We start from the raw sequence: 20,390 nt of genomic DNA on the forward strand, positions 1-20,390 counted from the left end.
TGCGTTCTTCTTTGAATGTTCGTAGCATGGTAGATAGCTCGAGAATGACAAGTTGGTGGTCAGATACGTCGCATGGTTGAACGGAGCATGTGATGGAATTGACATTGTTTCCACGCGGCTGTGAGTTTGGCAACTGAGCAAGCAGGTTAGGTACTAATGCGAGATCAATGGTGGAGTTGCTCGGCAGCCTCGTGGGGGCGAGTACCACGTTTCGTAAACTGTTATCGCTGCAGAAGGTTTGGAGGTGGGTGTAGTGTGGGTGATTGTGGTTCTGAACATTGACATTGAAATCACCAATGACTATCGTGTGCGATTTTGCTGCTGTGGATCCTGAGATGTTGTCCACTGTATCAGTCAGTTTCTGCCAGAATATGACAGGCGTGGACGGCGATCTGTATGCAGCAATAATGTTTAGTGTGATTTCTTGAAGACGTACATGTATCGACACTGCTTCTATATCGTTCGTGATCCCTATTCGATTGTGCTGCAGTCCATCACGGACATAGATGCATACTCCTCCCCCAGTCTTGTCTTGTCGGTCTCGCCGATAAATGCTATAGCCACGGAGGTGTACGGAGTTGTTAGGCACAGTGTTGGTCAACCAAGTCTCCGTTATGGCTAGAATATCTACTTTATGGTGATGCATTAGGTAATGAACTTCATTTAACTTGTGAAAAAGACTACATACATTGATATGAGCAATACTTAGCTTTGAGGTTATTATTGGCGTTGCTGGGGATGCCCGGGCTGAGTCCTATTGGGAAGTATTGAGCATACGGGCAATGTCCTCTGTGGATAGAGGTTTTCCGCTGTGCATGATAACATCCCGGGGCAGGTGGCACTGAACTCCCTTGTCCCTAAGAGCTCGGAGCTTAGGGACAAGTGCTCTCCGCCGTTGTTGCTCTTGCCGGGTCAGGTCATGCTGGATGTAGACTTTCTCACCGCGGTAAGTAGCTTTCGTTTTATGTTGCATGAGCTGAGACTTGGCTTGAGGCGTCAGGACAACATGTACAAGGCGAGCCGGTCTCACGCCAGTGTGCTGGCCTGTAGTACTGGCTGTAGCACTTGTGTTAGCTGTGCTGGCAGTGTCACGGCGCGGTTGCTGGCCTAGGCGGGTAGCAGACTTGATCTCACTCAGCGCTATGTTTGGCGCGAGGCTTCCAATTATGGCCGGGAGGTTCTCTGAGCTGCTCTCTGTCAGGCCGCGTACCACAACATTGTGAACCCTGCTGCACTTGTCGGTAGCTTCCGCCACAAGGTCACGGAGTGTCGCTTCTGGTGTGCCTTGTATGGGCGTATCCACCAGATTTTGGCAGGTGGCTGTGGCGACAGGATGGCGGGCAGTGATGGTGGCGAACGTCTCCTTTACCTCTGCAATGGCGGTCTTGGCGCCGTTCTCCACCCTCACTACATCGTCGGAACATTTGTCGACAGCTGTCCTGAGCCGACGATTCTCCGCTGACAGGCGGTTGATGTCAAGGCGCTGCTCGCTGACTGTCGTGTGAAGGTCATCAAATTTCTTCAGTAGGCCGGCCAAAGTGTCTTTTACAAGAGACTTCAGCTCGGTCCGGAGCTGCGCCTGGAAACTGTCCAGCATTACCTTCATCTGGCTCACGACTACTTGGCTGTCACGATCACTAGCACTGGGACTGTCGCTGGTTTGGTCCAGTGTAGCGCCCGACTTGCAGGCTGCCTTGCGTGTCCCTGACATGGGCCGGTCGACGCTCTCAGTGCTTGGGCACAGACTCTCGCTCGGGCTCTCAGGCTTTCGTTTGGTGGGCTTTGCCCTCGGCGTCGAGTCAGATGGTTCCCCGGAAATATCACTACTACATGAGCTGCGTGAAGAGCCACCCTTTTCACGGCCAGCGTTACTGGGGGTGGTTATCTTCCGGACAAACTTTTTCATTGCACACTCAACAAGGTTCCCTATTGAATGAATATCAAAGCCCGCTCTCCGAGGCTGCTGATTGGTCGTAACCTAGCAAAGGGCACGTGGGTCGTTTGAACGACTGATCTTGACTGCTTATTCTGGCCGCTCATTGGCCGTCTCCTGGCAACAAGCACGTGCCATGTCTGAACAAATGATCCCTGCAAGCACCACACGGCAGACGTCCGAGGCCATGTCCATTGCCGGGATGTCCATCTCCAAAAAGAATTCCATCTTCGTCTCAATGCTACACTGCGACTCGTCGTAGAGTCGTACAGTCTACAGAGTCGTCGTACGATCGTAGTCACCTGGTCACGCGATCACTGAAATAAACTATTTTTTTGCGGGCAAATAAACTATTTTTTTGCGGGCAATATCGCATATTATTGCCCGCGGCGCGAAAGGTGCTGATTCGCTGGAGTACGGGCAACAATCACGTGCCATGTGATAATAGATACTTATAGTGGTTTGAATCAGGGAGTAGTTCCGTGTGACTAAACACAACATTACGTGGGTGCCCTTCATCCACTTTACGTGGATCACCCACGTACGCGTTTCCGTTACGTGGGAACTAAACCTCCCTAAGGCCAAGTAAAAAAAAAAGCTAGATGATCGTCCCCGTCCGCCCCAGTTTTTGTCAGCGCCCCAAGAAATATTTTATTTTTTAAATCGTGAGTTTTACTATATGGACCACATACTACTAGTATATCACAACGTCAGTATCGATCTGCTGAAGAAAGAAAAAGAAAAAAAGAAAAAAAAAGAAAAAAGAGAAAAAAAACCTTGATGTTGTTGTGTACACTGTGTGCATGAGAGGGTAAAAAGTAAAAAAATAAAAATAAAATCCTCCCGCCCTCCCCGATTTTTCCAAAAAAAAGGACGATCATCTAGTAATTTTTTTTACTCGGCCTAATACCGGTATTGTACTACTCCCTAGGCCCTGGTTTGAATGCTCATTGCACCACGCTGGTCTTGGTTTGAACGCCAAGTACTAGCAAGATTAAAGGGGAAGTATACCCTAAAATCAAATTTTTACCAGTTGTAGTCTTCGGGGTGCTGAGTCGATTGGTCTTGGTCAGAGGAAGCTGAGACGCTCCCTTCCTACTTGAATCCCAATCGAACTCGCGCACTTCCACCGAAACTGGGTGACTGCGCCCTACTAGATGGGGATTTGTATGCAAAATGTCACTAAAAGCGCCATTTCGTTCTTATAAAAGCACGGATGACCGCGATTGGCCCATATGTTGTACTCTTTTGGACGCTGAGTCGACTGGTTTTGGTCCGAAGAGGCTGGGATGCAGCGTTCCTCCTTTATTCCCAATCGAACATGGTTGAACAAGTGGTCACGTGCTCCTGCGTACACCAGTCAGCTGGTCACCGTGCCTGCAGGGTACAACTTACTAGCCTGTTTGACCTTTTTTGGGTGCAGTCCTGTCACTCGAGTTGAACTTTGGTGTGAAAGTTGTCGCCTGCTGGCGCGGTGACCAGGTGATTTGGGCAACCAGGACCACGTGACCGCTTCTTCAACCATGTTCGATTGGGAATAAAGGAGGAACGCTGCATCGCAGCCTTTTCGGACCAAAACCAGTCGACTCAGCGTCCAAAAGACTACAACATATGGGCCAATCGCGGTCATCCGTGCTTTTATAAGAACGAAATGGCGCTTTTAGTGAGATTTTGCATACAAATCCCCATCTAGTAGGGCGCAGTCACCCAGTTTCGGTGGAAGTGCGCGAGTTCGATTGGGATTCAAGTAGGAAGGGAGCGTCTCAGCTTCCTCGGACCAAGACCATTCGACTCAGCACCCCGAAGACTACAACTGGTGAAAATTTGATTTTAGGGTATACTTCCCCTTTAAGAGTACATAACCCCCCGTACTCTTGGTACTAGCAAGAGGCCGAGCTCGCGAGGATGTGTGCTTGATCCATAAAGTCTGTGGTTTTCAAACTGTTCGTGCATTTTTTTGCAATTTTGAATTTTTGGTGCGATCATTCATAGTTCCAAGGGTGCATAAATGGATAGTTCTCATCTCATCTAGTAGAGTGACCTGCCGATAGCGGCTATAAGCCACTGCCTCTTCTCAGTCCCACTCTGGACTGTGCTGATCTGCAGTCGGCGAAGCAGACCTCAACAGCCAAGGAGTCCGAATGACGAGACGCCCCGGCTGTCGAAAATCAGGACCTGAACATCGTGGTTAGGCATTGAACGAATGAATGAATGGGGATTCGCTTGCCAGTACTACTAGTAGTGTTTGTTGCCAGTGAGCCAGAGTTCCCATGCTAGCAAATCCGAAGATACAGGGATAGAGGTGAGAGATACACTAGTAGTAGTAGTAGCATGTGACTAGATTTCAGGTGGAATGGTGAAAGCAGAAGTCGTTCACTTCTGAAGGTTTAAAATTATTTTTAATAGACAGTGTGGAAATGGCTTGAGTGCGTAACCAGCTCAGTTGAATACCGTGACACATACAGCGTGACTGTTGCAGGCGGTGACGCGCAGCTGGCCCAGTTGATCTGCGAGCACGAGTGTGATCCACGTAGCCATAGTGTCCATTGAGTTATCCTCACAGCCAACAATGGGACGACGGCTCGCCACGGATTTGCGCTCTTGTTGCCCCGTACGAGCCAGTGGACGCGGCTGGTGTTCTACACGTAGGCATTGCTTGACCATACTAGGCATTCTTGCCACCACTCTAGCAGCTTTAACCCTCCTCATGCATGATCACCATTCATACAGCGCTCGAGGAAAGGAATACTTTCGGCAGTCACGCAGGACAATAGATCTTCACAGTGACCATCGGCAATTAGTGGCCAGCAATGTGAGCAAAGTATCCACACAGCCGGCAACCATTAGCACAATGACATCACCAGCAGGACAATCACTTCATTATGATGTCATAACACCTAAATTACATCGTGATGGCAACACACTTTCTGAATTACATCATCATGGTAGCACCACGCCTTCATCCAGGAGCAACATCAATGGTGCGATTCATGTGGTGGTCGTGGCGTGTGGGTCTCACACAGAGCGTGCCACGGTCGCACTCAAGTCGGCAGTGATGATGTCCAGGACTCGTCTTCACCTGCACGCTTTCTCTGACTCGGAGAAGACGCGACAAGAGATCAGCACTGAGCTGGCTAGCTGGCCTGACGTGAAGTCCGGCAGAGTGACGCACAGCACACACAACCTGCTCTACCCAGCCGGTGAGGATGTAGCGGCGTGGAAGTTCCTATTCCGCCAGTGTGCCACAGTGCGCCTGTTCCTGGCCGACATTCTCGCTGGCGTTGACAGCATACTGTACGTCGACTCAGACGTCTTGTTCTTTTCTCCCGTGGAGGGGATATGGTCATTGCTCCACCACTTCAACACTTCACAGCTTGCCTCGATGACACCGGAGCACGAGGAGAAGTCCATTGGTTGGTACAACCGACATGGCAAGCACCCATACGTTGGCAAGACGGGACTTAACTCAGGAGTCATGCTCATGAATCTGACGCGCATGCGCACGTTCCGCTTCGCCGACGGCAAGGGCAATTTGCTGACATGGTCACAAGCCATCGTGAAAGTTTACCATGAGTACAGAAATGTGATCACGTGGGGCGACCAGGATATCCTTAACATCTTCTTTCACTTCAACCCGGCGCAGCTCTACATACACGAGTGCGAGTGGAATTACAGGCCCGACCATTGCATGTACAGGCCGTTTGCTGGATGCCCGGCAGCCGAGCGCAACTCCACCATCCGCTTGCTGCATCTCAATCGCAACGCTGCAGTGACACCGCGATGGGGCCTGGGCTTCGGCGCGGTCTACTCCGTGTTCATCTCACATGGTGGCGTGTCCATCCTACCAGGAAACCAGAATTTGGTTTCTGCTCTCAAGAAGAAGCTTAACGTTGTACAAGAAACCAAGGGCTGTGGAACGATCAACAGCGTATTGATAGCAGCCCTTGCCAATGGCATCAGCCAGATTAGGTAGTGCTTGCAGCCTCAATATTCAAATTTCTCTGTTGACTCATAGAAAGGTCTCCCAACAGGTTGGAAAGTTCAGCTCCCTCAACCTTAAGAACGGGTTAGGAAGATGAGCGTTTCACACATTTCCAATTTGATTTCTTACTTCAGTAGAGAGCAATGGAATGCATACATACATACTGATATGACGTATCCCCTATCCTCTGACTATGACTCCACGAATGCCCAAGTTTGAGTACACTACTTCTAAAATAAAATTTTGTTTGAAGGAAAGATGCAAACGTTGAACGTTTTTCCCCCTGAGGATAAATTTGGTGAGTTCAATTATTTATTTAATTTGAAGTGACGTATGCAGCGGAGAGATCGTATTTGGAAAGTTCGAGTTGCTGTACACTAATTATGAAAGATGCAAACGGGAAAACTAACTCATTACTTCGTATACTTGATACTGTATTTTATCTTGAAACTCCCTGGAACTTTCGTATTGTTCGCAGACTCTGACACAGCCACTTGAACATGTGTGAAACTTCGCTTCTCAACTCAAATAACAAGTCTCTTCAATGCACATCAAATACATTTATACTTCACCAAATTCCGGTCACGGCCTGGCCCATCATCATGGTCAATAACTTCCTGAACCATCTAAATTTAGTTTAGTTTTATTCCAAGCAATACATGGCTGGGGTAGCCAATGACCACTTTGCGTGGAAAAACTTGCTTATCCTACGATGCCGGTCAAATTCATGGTGATAAACAGGGTAGATGTCTGTATTTCGTGACAAAAAAAACTGGGTGCGGCTTATACTCCACAAAATACGGTATACGCCTCTTTGGTTTACAACTCTTTCTGGTTAGGCCAAGTAAAAAAAAAAGCTAGATGATCGTCCCCGTCCGCCCCAGTTTTTGTCAGCGCCCCAAGAAATATTTTATTTTTTAAATCGTGAGTTTTACTATATGGACCACATACTACTAGTATATCACAACGTCAGTATCGATCTGCTGAAGAAAAAAAAATAAAAAAAAATAAAAAAAGAGAAAAAAACCTTGATGTTGTTGTGTACACTGTGTGCATGAGAGGGTAAAAAGTAAAAAAATAAAAATAAAATCCTCCCGCCCTCCCCGATTTTTCCAAAAAAAAGGACGATCATCTAGTAATTTTTTTTACTCGGCCTTAGTGTGGCCAAGTGATCTGCCTTCGAGACTGTGTTTCTCGCAGGGAGGGCACTTTGTCTTATGCTTTGAGCCTATTTTGATCGCTCTAAGCTCTGCAGATGAGACCTACCTATACAATAGGTCGAAACAGCTAGCTGCCCGGCGATTGAGTACCCAGGGGCATCGGGACTCGCAACCGGCGCGGCACGTGCGGCCAAAGCTGCACCTATAATTTCATCTTGTGATTTTCGAAGAAAAACGTGTGCTATCTGGGCCCAATTTTCCCTGGGGGGGGGGGGGGGGGGGCACGTCTTCATGGCCACACTAACGTTGAATATCTTCCGACACCCGTCACTGGTACATGGTATTACACACTCATTCTCCTCACTATTGCCAGCATTGGGTTGAACCCTCATCAGGTAACGTCGGATGCCCGCATAGGATGCTGTGGAGGAGACTGAGACAACACCGGTAATGGGGTTTTCCGTGACCTGCCCGCAGCCGTGCTTGTAGGTCTGTCTGCTAGTGCTGCTTGCGGTAGGATGTCCAACGGTCCGGAGGAGAGACTAGCAATGAGTCACGGGAGGGAGAGCGTGAGAGTGATTGTGTGTGTGTGTCAAGTTGTAATGGCTTCTGCTGTAGCATCGCTATCATCGCCTCCGGCGATGGGCGTCCAATGGTGTGTGTGTGTGTATGTGTGTTTGTGCTCAGCAGGGGAAAGTCTTCTGTGCACAATCATTTGGCTCCTCGTCCTGATTGTTGACAAGTGTATAATTTATTTTGATTCCTGTTTTCCTGTTCTGTGCCGTGCACGTTACGGTTACAAGCTACAGTCGAACGGCTTAGAAGTGGTGTGTCAACGCATTCACAAGCATAACTTGAATGTTCAAAAAGAATACGGACGCATGAGAAACGCAGACACGGCTAAATGCATTCACGTCGTTGAGTTTCATCAGGTCTTACTCAGCTCACTGCAATGTGACTCGCTGGGACATTTACTGAACGTAACGTAACCATTGGCCAAAGGGTTTGAATTCAAAATTTCAAACTGCTGATAATAAAGCCTGATATTCTTACGGATGACGGTCTGAGCAGTGACTAAGTGCGTGCGGCCGGGCTTGGAGCCAACACGTCAAGGGAACATCAAGTATGAACACTTTGAACAGACATGTATGAAATGACTCCCAATGAGACCTCAAGATATTGAATAGGCCATGTGCATGTACTTTCATTGACATCTTTCAAGTACATGTACTGAAAAGAGTAGAGAACTCAATCATTAAAAAAAGAAAAGAAAAAAAGGCTTTCTACCAAGGCAAAAAACATCTTACGACAAAAGACACTCAACTCGTGACAATGTTTCCAGAGAGACGCTAGTCATTTTCATCCGAAGACGAGCTGGATGAAGAGGAGTCGGCCGACAAGTGACCAGGCTCGGCGTTCGCCGGCGCACGGCTGGACGCAGCGTTACCGTTTGCCTCCGAGCTACCGTTGACTAGAGCTGATCCGCTGTGACCCTGAGCAGGCGGATGGCTGGGTGGTCCGTGCGAGTGCAATGGAGAGTCGGAATCTGAACTATCCGAGGAGAAATCACCCTGCAGTAACGAGTGGTTGAAGTGGGAACATGCACACAAAAGCAACAATCTCGATGTGATGTGAGAGGCAGCACAAAGCGAAATAGCAAAAAGCGAACATGACCCTTAGGAAATGAGCACAGTTGTCTGATGGAAGAGGGCAAAAAGAAGTTCAACCCAAGCTCTTACTCCAAAAGACATGCGCACACCAATAATTACATCAATGGCTTGTCAGTTTGAGCACTCTGGCAAGGTACGTTCGGGCTTGGTTTAAATCTGGCTTTGACAAATTTATTTTTCATTGCTATCCAGTTCGGCCTCATTTTCTCTGTGCTGCGCTGATGAGTCCACAGAGGACGAAAAGGTTCTGTCTGCAGATTGAGTACTGGTCACGGTTCTAGCCAAAGGGGGAGGGGGCGGCAGCGGCCCCCTACTCTGTTTGCCCCCCCCCCCCCTACTCATTTTCCGATTTTCGTGTTTTTCATGCAATTCAACGAAAATGCAGTCGAAAGTCACTATTAGATGGTTCAAGAAGGCACCTTTGTCTGGGGCGAAGTCGGAGATTCGCCCCAGATGTTGCATTTAGCGTGGCAAGACAATATAATTATGGAAAGTGGAAAATGGGATACGGGGTAACTGTTTCCCAAGCCCCCCCCCCCCCCTACTATTTTGACCTGGCTAGAACCCTGATAATATTAATCTTCTCGAAAAGATTCAAATAAAGTGTAAGCAGCAGCATTCGGCCCTGTACAGATTTGTCCATGTAGAGGTCGGCTGGAGAGCGCAGTTGTGGTGTGGTGGATGCTGGAAAAGATTGAAGGTGGTGTTTAACCCCGGTTGAAAGCAATTCTGACATGGTCGTCTAAGATAGTGACAAACACTTGGTGAGGGGAGAGGGATAGATAGATGGAGAAAGAGAGAGAGAGAGAGAGAGAGAGAGAGAGAGAGAGAGAGAGAGAGAGAGAGAGAGAGAGAGAGAGAGAGAGAGAGAGAGAGAGAGACAAACAGAGACAGAAACACAGATAGGATTGGCTGTGGGCCGTGAGAAGAGGGCACCAGTGCCAAAGTGATGAAGCTAACCTCATTGAAATTCATAGGTTGCCATTGTGCAATCGGAGGTGACCTGGAGCCGGCTGGACCTGAATCAGTAGGAAACGCACGATACCACAAGTTCAAAGGGGTGGAAAAAAGCAGAGAAAAAAGAAACAAACTTGTAGAAGCAATATGTGCAAAATACTGTAAAGTCTATCAGCCTGTCAAACCCTATATATAGGGTTTGTGGGCTGTTGCCAAAACGCGTACCCGTGCTGCATGCAAACGAGGTACCATGGCAACACAAAATGGCCTCCGATCCCTCCGCGGAAGTCCTGAGGCCCTCCTGACACAAAGATTTTGTCGTTTCTGAAGTTTCTTTGTTTTCCTATGATCGACTTTTGCTTTGCCTTCCTGTAAATTAGTGCTCACTATATATAGGGTTTGTTTCTGTGATGGAGGGCGATCATGCTGCTACCAATTCTGACGACGAGTTTGCGCCTGTCGCGCTTGTGGACACTGTTGATGAGTTTGAGGATCCAGAAACGATATTTGGAACGACAGCTGCAGATCCTGCTCCTGCTCCTGCTCCTGCTGATCCTCATTCTGCTCCAATAAATTCTGGCTGGACCCACGACCTGATGCCAAATAGCGAGTTGCCAGCATTTGAGTCTGATGGGAGTCGCCTCAAGGTGGCTCTGACGATCGATCAGCTGATGGATCCGCTGCACATGTTCAAGCTATTTGTTGACGACGATCTAGTTAAAAGCATTTGCAAACAATCGAATCTCTATGCTGCTCAGGTGGCTGTGGACATCGACTCTCCGCACACTCGTGCCTGGCACTCTTTGGAGCCTAATGAGCTCTATGCCTGGCTTGGAATGGCTGTCAGCAATTCGCTACATCCGTACCCCTCCATGAAAAACTATTTTCGTGAGGACTTTGCTTTCAGCATGCCGCAAATGAGAGATGTGATGAGTATGACCAGATTTGAACAAATCAAGCGTTTCCTTCATCTTGCCGACCGTTGTAAGGAGAAGGCACCAAGAACGGAAGGCTACGACCCGCTGTTCAAGGTGCGCCCACTCCTATCGACATTGCAAGAGAAGTTTACGACATTGTATCATCCTGGTCGAATGGTATCCATTGATGAGATGGATATCGCATTCAAGGGTCGCTCGCAACACAAGTCAAGAATTAAATACAAGCGGGCCGGTGATGGTTTCCTCACCTACTCGTTGTGTGACCCGTCGAACGGTTACACATGCTTCATGGTATTTCAATTCGACAGCCAGATCCCGGTGATGAAGGAGGGCCTAGCCAAGACATTTAATGCTGTCCTGTATCTAGCGTCCAAGCTCCCTTGCAAAGGTCACCATGTGTTCGCCGACAATCTTTACTCTAACGCTGGGCTAGCCCAAGAGCTATTCCGTCGAGGCCACATGTACACGTGCACAGCCCGATCCAACAGGGTACCGGAGAGCTTGAAACAAGAACTTCCTCGCTCCACTGTGGACAGAGCCAACGCCAGGGGCAAAGTGAAGTGGGCGTCCCGTGGTGACGTCATCGCTTTGACCGTCGTCGACGTCAAAGTCGTGCCAATGCTGACCACTGCGCACCGTGAGATTGCCGACGTGGAGTTTACCCGCAAACATCCCGAGTTTGATCAGGAGGCAGGGAAGTGGAAGATGGTGGTGGCGGTTGCAAAGCGTCTCAATGTCATCGACGACTACAACCGGTTCATGGACGGCGTAGATGTTGCTGATCAACTGCGTACAAATTACGAGATCAAAATCAAGTCAAACAAGTGGTGGCATCCGATCTTCTGGTCTCTCATCAACACATCAATCTGCAATGCATACCTCCTTTACAAGGTTGGTATCGCCGACCATGCCGCCGAAGTCATGTCGCACAGCGACTTCCGTGCAAAGCTCGCCGAGCAGCTGGTGCAGTTGTTTCAGCGCCAACATGGCTGCACCAGTGGCAGGAAGAGGAGAGCGTCTACCCAGGCAGCCGTTGAGCGACCGCAGAACCGCACCGTCGGCCAGCACCTCATTGTCCGAGTGACAAGTGAGGTTGCCACAACCAAGCCCCAACGAGATTGTATGCTCTGCAAGGAGAAGGGGAAGAAGGGGTCGCGCAGTGTGTACGAGTGCAGCGCGTGCAACGTCGGCCTCCACCCCGACTGCTTCAAGGAGTATCACACCACTTGAGTTACTCGTGCTGACTCTTTGTGCAAGACGTGGTGTATCATGTCACAGTGTGTAGATACAGTGCATCCCCATGCTCCTTTCCCCATGCTTTAGTTTTAGTTCTTCACCCCGTTTCTTTCGCTTGTTTTTGGATGTGCAATCGCGATTCATTTCATTTGTAGTGACTCTTGCGATGGCTTGAAATCCACACACCTTGCTTTGCCTCTTGCCGTAGTAGTAGCAGTTGTTTTTGGTATGTTTTACCGTTACACCACCTTAGTCATTTTCTCTTGGGCTGTGCTCCTGATTTACACTGGAATATCACGTCTTCCGATGTCGTTAATCACTCGGAAATATCCCTAACGTGAAGTAGGAGAAAGTTTTGGTGTGTTTTGATGAGGAAAACTGATCCAGCAAACCCCAATGGTGCTCAGGTATGACTTACAGTACCAAACCCTATATATAAATCTTGATATCCTGTATATAGGGTTTGATTTGGCCAAACCCTATATATAGGGTTTGCCCATGACAGGCTAAGAGCAAGCATCGTCTAATTGTGACAGTAGTTTGACACACAAACATGAAATTTCATACATGTACTGATCATGTACGTAAATACGATGATCGATTGTTTTGCACGCGAAAATAAAATGATAAACACATTTTCGACCACGTCCCATGTTTATCTGTGACAAACGAACTTCGTTCCATTCCGTACAACATTCGCTCTGACATTTCGCTTGCACTTTCGTAAGTTTGATCCATCCGGTCTTTCAGGCTGCTTTCGATCTTGCCTGCAAGCTTGCATTCCATCGATGTTGACTCCCCAGTTTTCATTGGCGAGCAGTGAAGGAAAGTGCAAACGTGCAAAACAAGACGACCCTGAGTGTAAATGATATAATGCCTCCTTTACAGGCAAACCGAACACAGTAAGGTAAGTTGTATTTTTCGTCGACTGCTGCTTTCCAGTCGTCATCGTCTTGCCTCAATCTACCATCGTGCTAAAGCAGCTCCTTGCTCCACACGAAAAAGTTCAGCTCGGTTTCCATCACCCGAGCTTTTTCCCCTAGCCGCTAGTTTCTTTCCTTTGCCCACTATTAAAGAGAACAAAGCGCCGAGCACAGTAAAGACGATGCTTGGGGAGACAGAATGACAACCACTCCACTGAACTAGCTGCCATGTAATTGGGCGACACCACCCGTTTGGTTAGGCCAAAACAAATAATGACCTTGTTTCCGGTCGGCCGACCGGGCCACTTTTTCCCAAATTCTGAAACTTTTTTTGGTCCCAAACGTATACAAACGGTGGTAATGCCATGTGTGCAAGTGCACTCAACGAGTCATAACTCAGTCAAATCTCAACCAAATTCCACAATCAAAACACCTACAAGGTAGCAGAGATTCTCAGCTGTCGCCTCGAAAACCTATGGGGTCGATACGAGCTAGAATAACGGAGCTGGAAGGACTCGAACTGTTTGCTTGATTTCTCAGGGTGTACGAAAACAGGAATACACCACATGCTGTACAAGAACAGTGAGTAAGTCAACTTTGACATTGATCCTTGCCATGATACATGTATATGTACATGACTAGGTGCTCTTGTCCATCAACACCACAACGATTGAGGAACCAAAAAAAGTATCCAAAAAAAGTTTCACTGCGGCCGACCGAGTCTCCTTTTTGAGGGGTTGCCGACCGGAAACAAGCCTATTTTTTTGTTTTGGCCTTATGCAATTAAAACAAAAACGTACCCACCTACCTACGCATACGCTCGTGAAAATTGAAACAATCAACGTCAGCGGAGAAGCGGACTAGAAAAATCGGTTCCCCGCACGATTTGACCGTGTTTTGCCTCCCTGAGCAATTGCATGCACTGTGATATTGAATCAGGTCACACTCATCAATTATTTTTGATGTGCATGTTGTGGGTCGAACATGTCTCGCTGTTTCGTGCTAGAGGAATCCTGTCATGTCAGGAAGTTTTCCTCTTCACCAAGTCCGTCTGGTAATGGCAGGCTTTGCTGTAGTATATTTCCGAAGTACACAATCATCATCATTGTTGGACTCCAAGATACGGCATGCACAGCTACGAATCCTACTTTGACCTTGTTTCGTAGAGAGATAGTTACTGGGTGCGTAGCAAACGCAAAACAAGTTTTGGAAGTTTGCTAGTGGGAGGTAAACATCACTAAAATACATACCCACTAACAGGTCCAGGTTTGCCAAAGTGCAATATTTAGGCGACGTGAAAGCTCGTCGCTTTTAATACAGTAGAGTTACAAACCAGGGCCATATCTCACCAGCTGTGTTCGATTCGGCTGCGTTGAACGTGGCAGCTGTGCCCGTTGCGTCGGCAGAACTCTGGCTGGTGGTGTGTGGCTTGCTGGCGCTTGCTGTAGTGTCCATTGCCTCCGCTAGACCCCTACCCGCCGCCGCTGTATCCGCTGCACCCGTAGGCGCTCCGAGCGACCCCAGTGAGCCTATACGCATCTCAAAGTCAGACGGGTATGGGCGACGAGGGTCCCCTGGACAAGTTACACATTGCACACACAATTACACTTCCACATCATTATAAGGCTGATGAATTGACCGCCGTGGTCTACACCACACGGCTGCTTGTAGTGGCTTTTTCTGGCCAGTGAATCACTATTTGTCATACTCATACACACACATCCCACAGTGACAGTGAGACGTGCCCACACACACACACACGCATACACACGTGCACACACACACACACACACACACCTCAGACTTCAGACATGCCCATCGCGGAAGCGATGATAGCGAACAGCTATGATAGACATAGCAACTTGTGCTGGGATTACACCATTCAACAGCTTGCAAGGCTGATGAATTGACCGCCACTATTTTTACCCTGGTATCCACCACACAGCTGTTTGAAGTGACTTTTTCTGGTCAGTGAATCCCTATTTTTCGTTTTTCCATTTTTTTCCTACACACACACCACACCACATACTCCGGCATACACTGGCTGTTGGTAACCATCCAGGAGAATGAAAGAAAAGCCAGGAAGAGTCCGAGAAAGAGAAGAAAGACGTGTGCGACCATAATCGTCGGGAATTGAACCCGCAACCTCTCGATTGGAAATCGACTGCACATACCACTGCACCATATGGGACACACACACACACACACACACACACACACACACACACACACACACACACACACACACACACACACACACACACCATGCCTTCATGGGAACACTGCTCGGCGAAGTAGCCGGCGCCAGTGCAACTGGTCAAGCACCCGTTGGGTTGGACTGCCATGCACACAGCAACCGCCAGGCCACAAACATATGCAAAACTCTTACTTCTCGGTATCGAGCGCACTGATTTTCTATCACATCCATCTCAGTGTAATTTTCAAGCACTAAGTTACTACAAGTACATGCCAGATAGGTCCCGAGTGCAAGGCCAAGCATGCCTAAAGTAGGTTTGGGAGAGAATCTTTGGTCTATGATATCCATGTATCAAAAGGATTGAGAGAAAGAGAGAGAGAGAGAGGGGGAGAGAGAGAGAGAGAGAGAGAGAGAGAGAGAGAGAGAGAGAGAGAGAGAGAGAGAGAGAGAGAGAGAGAGAGAGAGAGAGAGAGAGAGAGAGAGAGAGAGAGAGAGAGATAGAGAGAGAGAGAGAGACAGCGAGGGAGGGAGGGGGGGGAGGGAGGGAGAGAGAGGCAGCGAGGGACAGAGAGAGAGAGAGAGAGAGAGAGAGAGAGAGAGAGAGAGAGAGAGAGAGAGAGAGAGAGAGAGAGAGAGAGAGAGAGAGAGAGAGAGAGTGAGAAAGAGATAGAGAGAGAGACAGTGAGAGAGAGAGAGAGAGAGAGACAGCGTGGGAGAGAGTGGGTGGACACACAAAGGCGTCAGCAGCAAACTGACCTGCGGTCAGAGAGAGAGAGAGAGTGAGAAAGAGATAGAGAGAGAGACAGTGAGAGAGAGAGAGAGAGAGAGAGAGAGAGAGACAGCGTGGGAGAGAGTGGGTGGACACACAAAGGCGTCAGCAGCAAACTGACCTGCGGTCCATCCTGGTGGTGCAGCTACTGCATTCGCCTGGCTAATCCGATGTGCAAACTTTACCAGCGTGTCGGCCTTGATCGAACCTACGCGAGGGTGGATAGGACACAAAAATCATGCAAGACACAAGTTACATAATACAGATACTATTAACCCTTTCAGCACGGCCAGGGTGTGTAACTGACCCGCGGAGCCAAAACCAGTGATTTTCGTGATTTTCCAAAAGTAGTCCTATTCACTCACAATTTTTTCTGCGGAATGCATGTTCGCACGCGACATCTATGTACTAGTACGCGTGCATAGCGGCACACGTGCGCCCGTCAGTACTATCGTAGAACAGTCGACGTTCATCCAGCACGTCACTGGTCCACGTAGGGATAAGATCCGTCGACCACGGATGTCTCGGGAGTACGTTCATTTTCACTGTACGCATCACGTATATATACGTGATCCGTGGGCCAGTTACATGTACCATCACGTACATATACGTGATGCGTGCTGAAAGGGTTAACAAGTCACACAAAGCACACACCATGTACCCTTCTCCCCCCCCCCCCCACACACACACACAAAGCCTGCCATGGATCAAAACAGCAGCGGAGTTGCACACTTTTCTGTCTACATGTAATCTGGCGGAACTGATGGAAGGCTCCAAGCAGGACACTGCGCAGTGTATGTGCTGACTGACACGCTGTGTCAAGTATGGCAAATGAGCGCGGGCATGTGGGCACACAGCGTGCTCTAAAGTCCTACGACCAGGAACTGCCCATTCTTTCATACACAAACACTATCTAAAGCATACGATTCACTGGCATATACACATGGCATATACACGGTTTTTGATTTCGCTACAACAGGCGAACAAATCCCAGGCTCCAGATGTACTATAAGAAGTACACTTGACTGACCTCGCTCACTCTGGCTGATGGCATCCAGTTGCTTCTTCGCTTGAAACACGGCTTGGTCCTGTGTAGATGCACAAACCCACACGCTTCGCAATCAAAGATCGTACAGACCGTACCCAAGGCAAACCTTTCGAAATTCTCTTGTTGGTCGATGCACAAGATCAAGACCAACTTAAGCCAGCTGCAACCATGAACAATCATACTGATGACCCTAAATATATTATCATGTTGTGGAGCGTAAAGCAGGACAAAAACCAAGACGAACAAGAGAGCTAATGCATACCAGGCACTGCTGCGCTTCGAGCAGATCTTTCTGCACAGAGCGTACATCCTCAGACACTGAGAAACTGCCGCTGCTTGCTACTCCTTGAGAACTGACGGTGCAACGAGGAATGGCTACGCACGCACACGCACACACACACATGCAAACACACAATAACACACACACACACAAACACAAGAGAGAGAGAGAGAGAGAGAGAGAGAGAGAGAGAGAGAGAGAGAGAGAGAGAGAGAGAGAGAGAGAGAGAGAGAGAGAGAGAGAGAGAGAGATAGAGAGAGAGAGAGAGAGAGAGAGAGAGAGAGAGAGAGAGAGAGAGAGAGAGAGAGATAGAGAGAGAGAGAGAGAGAGAGAAGGAGAGAGAGAGAGAGAGAGAGAGAGAGAGAGAGAGAGAGAGAGAGAGAGAGAGAGAAGAGAGAGAGAGAGAGAGAGAGAGAGAGAGAGAGAGAGAGAGAGATAATATTCTATCTTTCCCTTAGGGACAATGGATGAAAACCCTGGCTAGGAGGGATATTGGAGTTGTGCAATGAACATGTGACATGGTGGCAAGAGAGTGTTCAACATGAAGCTAACCTTTGTCAAACACCTTCTGCAAGTTTGCATCAGCTGCGCCGAGCGATTCAACGAGCTGCCAGCCAAGCAAGACAAACAGCACGGCACACACGATAAAATTGAATTAGTAGAGAGGATCCAGAGTACGATATTCCGTGCCAAAGTCCGTAGAGGCGTCGCGGATTTTTTATATGTCGTTTTCGAGCAGTGAAATGTTCCTAAGTACGGAAAAGATGTGTTTGCCATCATTGCCTAGGTTACGATCGCAAACACGTCATATTCCTGCGCTATGCCTTTTTTATTTTGAAAATTTGTACCGAAGTCAAAACTTCCCGTGGAAAATCGATGTTTCTCGTACCAAATTTGTGCGCGAAAAATCTTTCTGCACTCGGTGAAGCAAAATCTCCATAGGAAACATGGTTCGTATGAAAGCCAGTCCACACGGATTCTCCATGCCGAAAAATCACATGAAGCCCGCCTCGAAAAATCTGTAGCGCCCATACGGATTTTGGCACGGAAAATCGTACCCGGAACCTCTCTATTTACAGAAACACAGCTAAAGTCCAGGCCAGTGAAATCCAACCTCATGAATAAAATAGTGCCGGGCGCCACACGCCATTCATTGCACTCAATCGCGGCGCTACTTTATTCATGAGGTTGAGATTCTCTGACCAGAGCTGTAGCTTCTCGCACTTACTTTTCAGACCCTTCAGACCCATCTTCAGATCCATCTTGATACTCAAGTCTAGACTACGGTCATGCAGGCCAGGTAACTACAGCTGCACTAGAGCCTTCGAAACCATTCCTACAGAACCCGCTCTAACAATCAGAGCACAAAATTTAGCACAAATACTGCAGGCTGCTACCCTGCATGCGCCCGCGCGCACACACACACACACACACACACACACACACACACGCTCGCGCACACACATGCTCTCGCATGCACACATGTGTGCGCGTACGCACACACACACACACACACACACACACACACACACACACACACACACATACGCACGCACATGCTCTCGCATGCACACGCACGCACAGTCACACAGCGTACTTTTGCACAATTCTTGTCCTGCTCGAGCAGTGCAGCTGATCGAAGCGTTGCCGTACTATCTTCTGGAAGTAGACCTTTTGCCAGTTGACTGAAAGAAAACACATCAAAACAACATGAAAGACAACAATCGCATTTATAAAGCGTTTTCGAACTATCAAACATCCTGACACGCTGGCATTGTGCACACCGTCGTACACCGAGCACTATGGCAGCAACCAGTGCCTGTCTCTGTGTAATCAACGGTCGGTTATTTCATGTTCGGATAATCGGTATTCCACTGTGCTTTGAAAAGATGTCCGACCAAACTAGAGAAAGAGAGAGTTGTGCATGGCAGAACACTGTGAGTACTGGGGTACATCAGCCGTTCGGCTTTCCAGCTCCTACTGTCTAGGGTTTTTTTCTCTTTTTTTGTGTTTCGCTTGATTTTTACTTTTTTTACTTTGTGTTCAAATTAATTTTACTAGCATTTAAATTGATTTTTGCATTTCAAAGTAGTTTACTGAATTTGAATTTGTTTGATGATATGCGCAATTCATTTTGCCCGTACAAGAGGCCAGTCCCGTTTCCAGTGGTTTCAGCACTGGCTCTTACTGACTGCACCACTTCCAATGGGACTCTTGAAATGCCTTCCTGAGCAGAGTACATGTAGCTTTGCCATACACACACTCCTCTGTGGGCTCTAATTCTACTACTATTATTCTAGACAGTACGAGAAATACAAGAAAATCCTTCAAAGCCGACAACTTTCAGAATGGACTGTGTAGTACGGAATATCTGGGCCTTTGGTGAGCGCATCTTATGCAGTGAAGTCACCTGACAGCGGTGTACTGAATATTCAGACCAGCTCAGAAGATGAACAAAGGTCGATTTATAATAGGGAAGGAACGAAGAATGAAAGACGATACTTTTGTAAAATGTATTACATGTACAGGGGCATGGGACACGGTACGGTCACTACGGTATTGACCATACCACTCTTTGCCCCAGATACGCCGTGAATCGATAAATGCACTGGTCTGGGCTCTAAACTTCCAAAATGTTCGACTCGGCCACCACTCCCTTATGAGTAAATTGTACTTGAGATGGTTGACCGTACCACACGACAATACGTTCCTACACCCCTGGTATTACATGACATTGTCTTTGAGCGTGTGAGAGATGAAGAGCTGGGGAAATTCCTCGTTGCTCTAGATAGTTGGCTTACCTCACAATCCGGTCATACTCTCCTAACACATCAGTTAGACCCTGGTTTTCTCCTGCCATGACTTACTGCAGTGCACATCAGCTAGGAGAACTGGTGTTTTGATAAACAAAATTTGACTTCGTTGGTCTGCGTGAAAGGGTGAGCGATTCGTAGGAGACTCGGCGCCCCTAACATCTAGCACAATGTTATTCTAGAAAGAACAAAATTGATACTGAGCTGGCCAGAACAGCAGCTTGATGAAAATAGAAAACTGAAAACTTTAGCCCAATGTCAAAAAAATCATCACTGAATCAAAAGTGGAGGCAGTGCTCTTTGACTTTGGACGCGGAATTCGGCGTCACCCCAATTTTGGTAAGTCCATGGCAACCGTTTGGGGCATGCATGATCTGACATCATGTCAGTCATGTACGTCTACGTGGGTCGCAGCTTCCAAGTTAGTTCTAGCTTCTACGTAGAGTTCTACGTGTCGTTCCTGGATTTGAGTCAGCCAGCACGA

General features: G+C 48.1%; 2 protein-coding genes across 2 annotated transcripts; one reads left to right on the forward strand and one right to left on the reverse strand.

Annotated features, from left to right (window-relative positions):
• Positions 1–3,801: 3,801 nt before the first annotated feature.
• Positions 3,802–6,400, forward strand: LOC135810089 (glucoside xylosyltransferase 1-like). Its single transcript, XM_065323555.1, has one exon. It carries the CDS (start codon positions 4,503–4,505, stop codon positions 5,904–5,906), a length of 1,404 nt encoding a protein of 467 aa, XP_065179627.1. The 5' UTR covers positions 3,802–4,502; the 3' UTR covers positions 5,907–6,400.
• Positions 6,401–7,955: 1,555 nt separating this feature from the next.
• LOC135810094 (mediator of RNA polymerase II transcription subunit 4-like) lies at positions 7,956–20,183 on the reverse strand. The gene is made up of 9 exons (XM_065323562.1): positions 19,895–20,183; positions 18,691–18,778; positions 17,646–17,700; positions 17,076–17,188; positions 16,796–16,853; positions 15,887–15,973; positions 14,149–14,373; positions 9,706–9,764; positions 7,956–8,646 (listed from the first exon to the last, which is right to left on the reverse strand). Exons 1-9 carry the CDS (start codon positions 19,951–19,953, stop codon positions 8,425–8,427), a joined length of 966 nt encoding a protein of 321 aa, XP_065179634.1. The 5' UTR covers positions 19,954–20,183; the 3' UTR covers positions 7,956–8,424.
• Positions 20,184–20,390: the final 207 nt, after the last annotated feature.

The sequence above is a fragment of the Sycon ciliatum genome, chromosome 2 (assembly GCF_964019385.1).
Source record: "Sycon ciliatum chromosome 2, ocSycCili1.1, whole genome shotgun sequence".
NCBI classification, from domain to species: Eukaryota; Metazoa; Porifera; class Calcarea; order Leucosolenida; family Sycettidae; genus Sycon; species Sycon ciliatum.

Coding starts and splice junctions, on each gene's coding strand:
- LOC135810094 (XM_065323562.1), bottom strand. CDS start 19,953: ATGGCAGGAGAAAACCAGGGTCTAACTGATGTGTTAGGAGAGTATGAC. Junction 9,765..14,148: donor AGCCGAATCGAACACAGCTG/GTGAGATATGGC, acceptor CTACTGATTCAG/GTCCAGCCGGCTCCAGGTCA. Junction 8,647..9,705: donor AACCTATGAATTTCAATGAG/GTTAGCTTCATC, acceptor TCGTTACTGCAG/GGTGATTTCTCCTCGGATAG.
- LOC135810089 (XM_065323555.1), top strand. CDS start 4,503: ATGGGACGACGGCTCGCCACGGATTTGCGCTCTTGTTGCCCCGTACGA.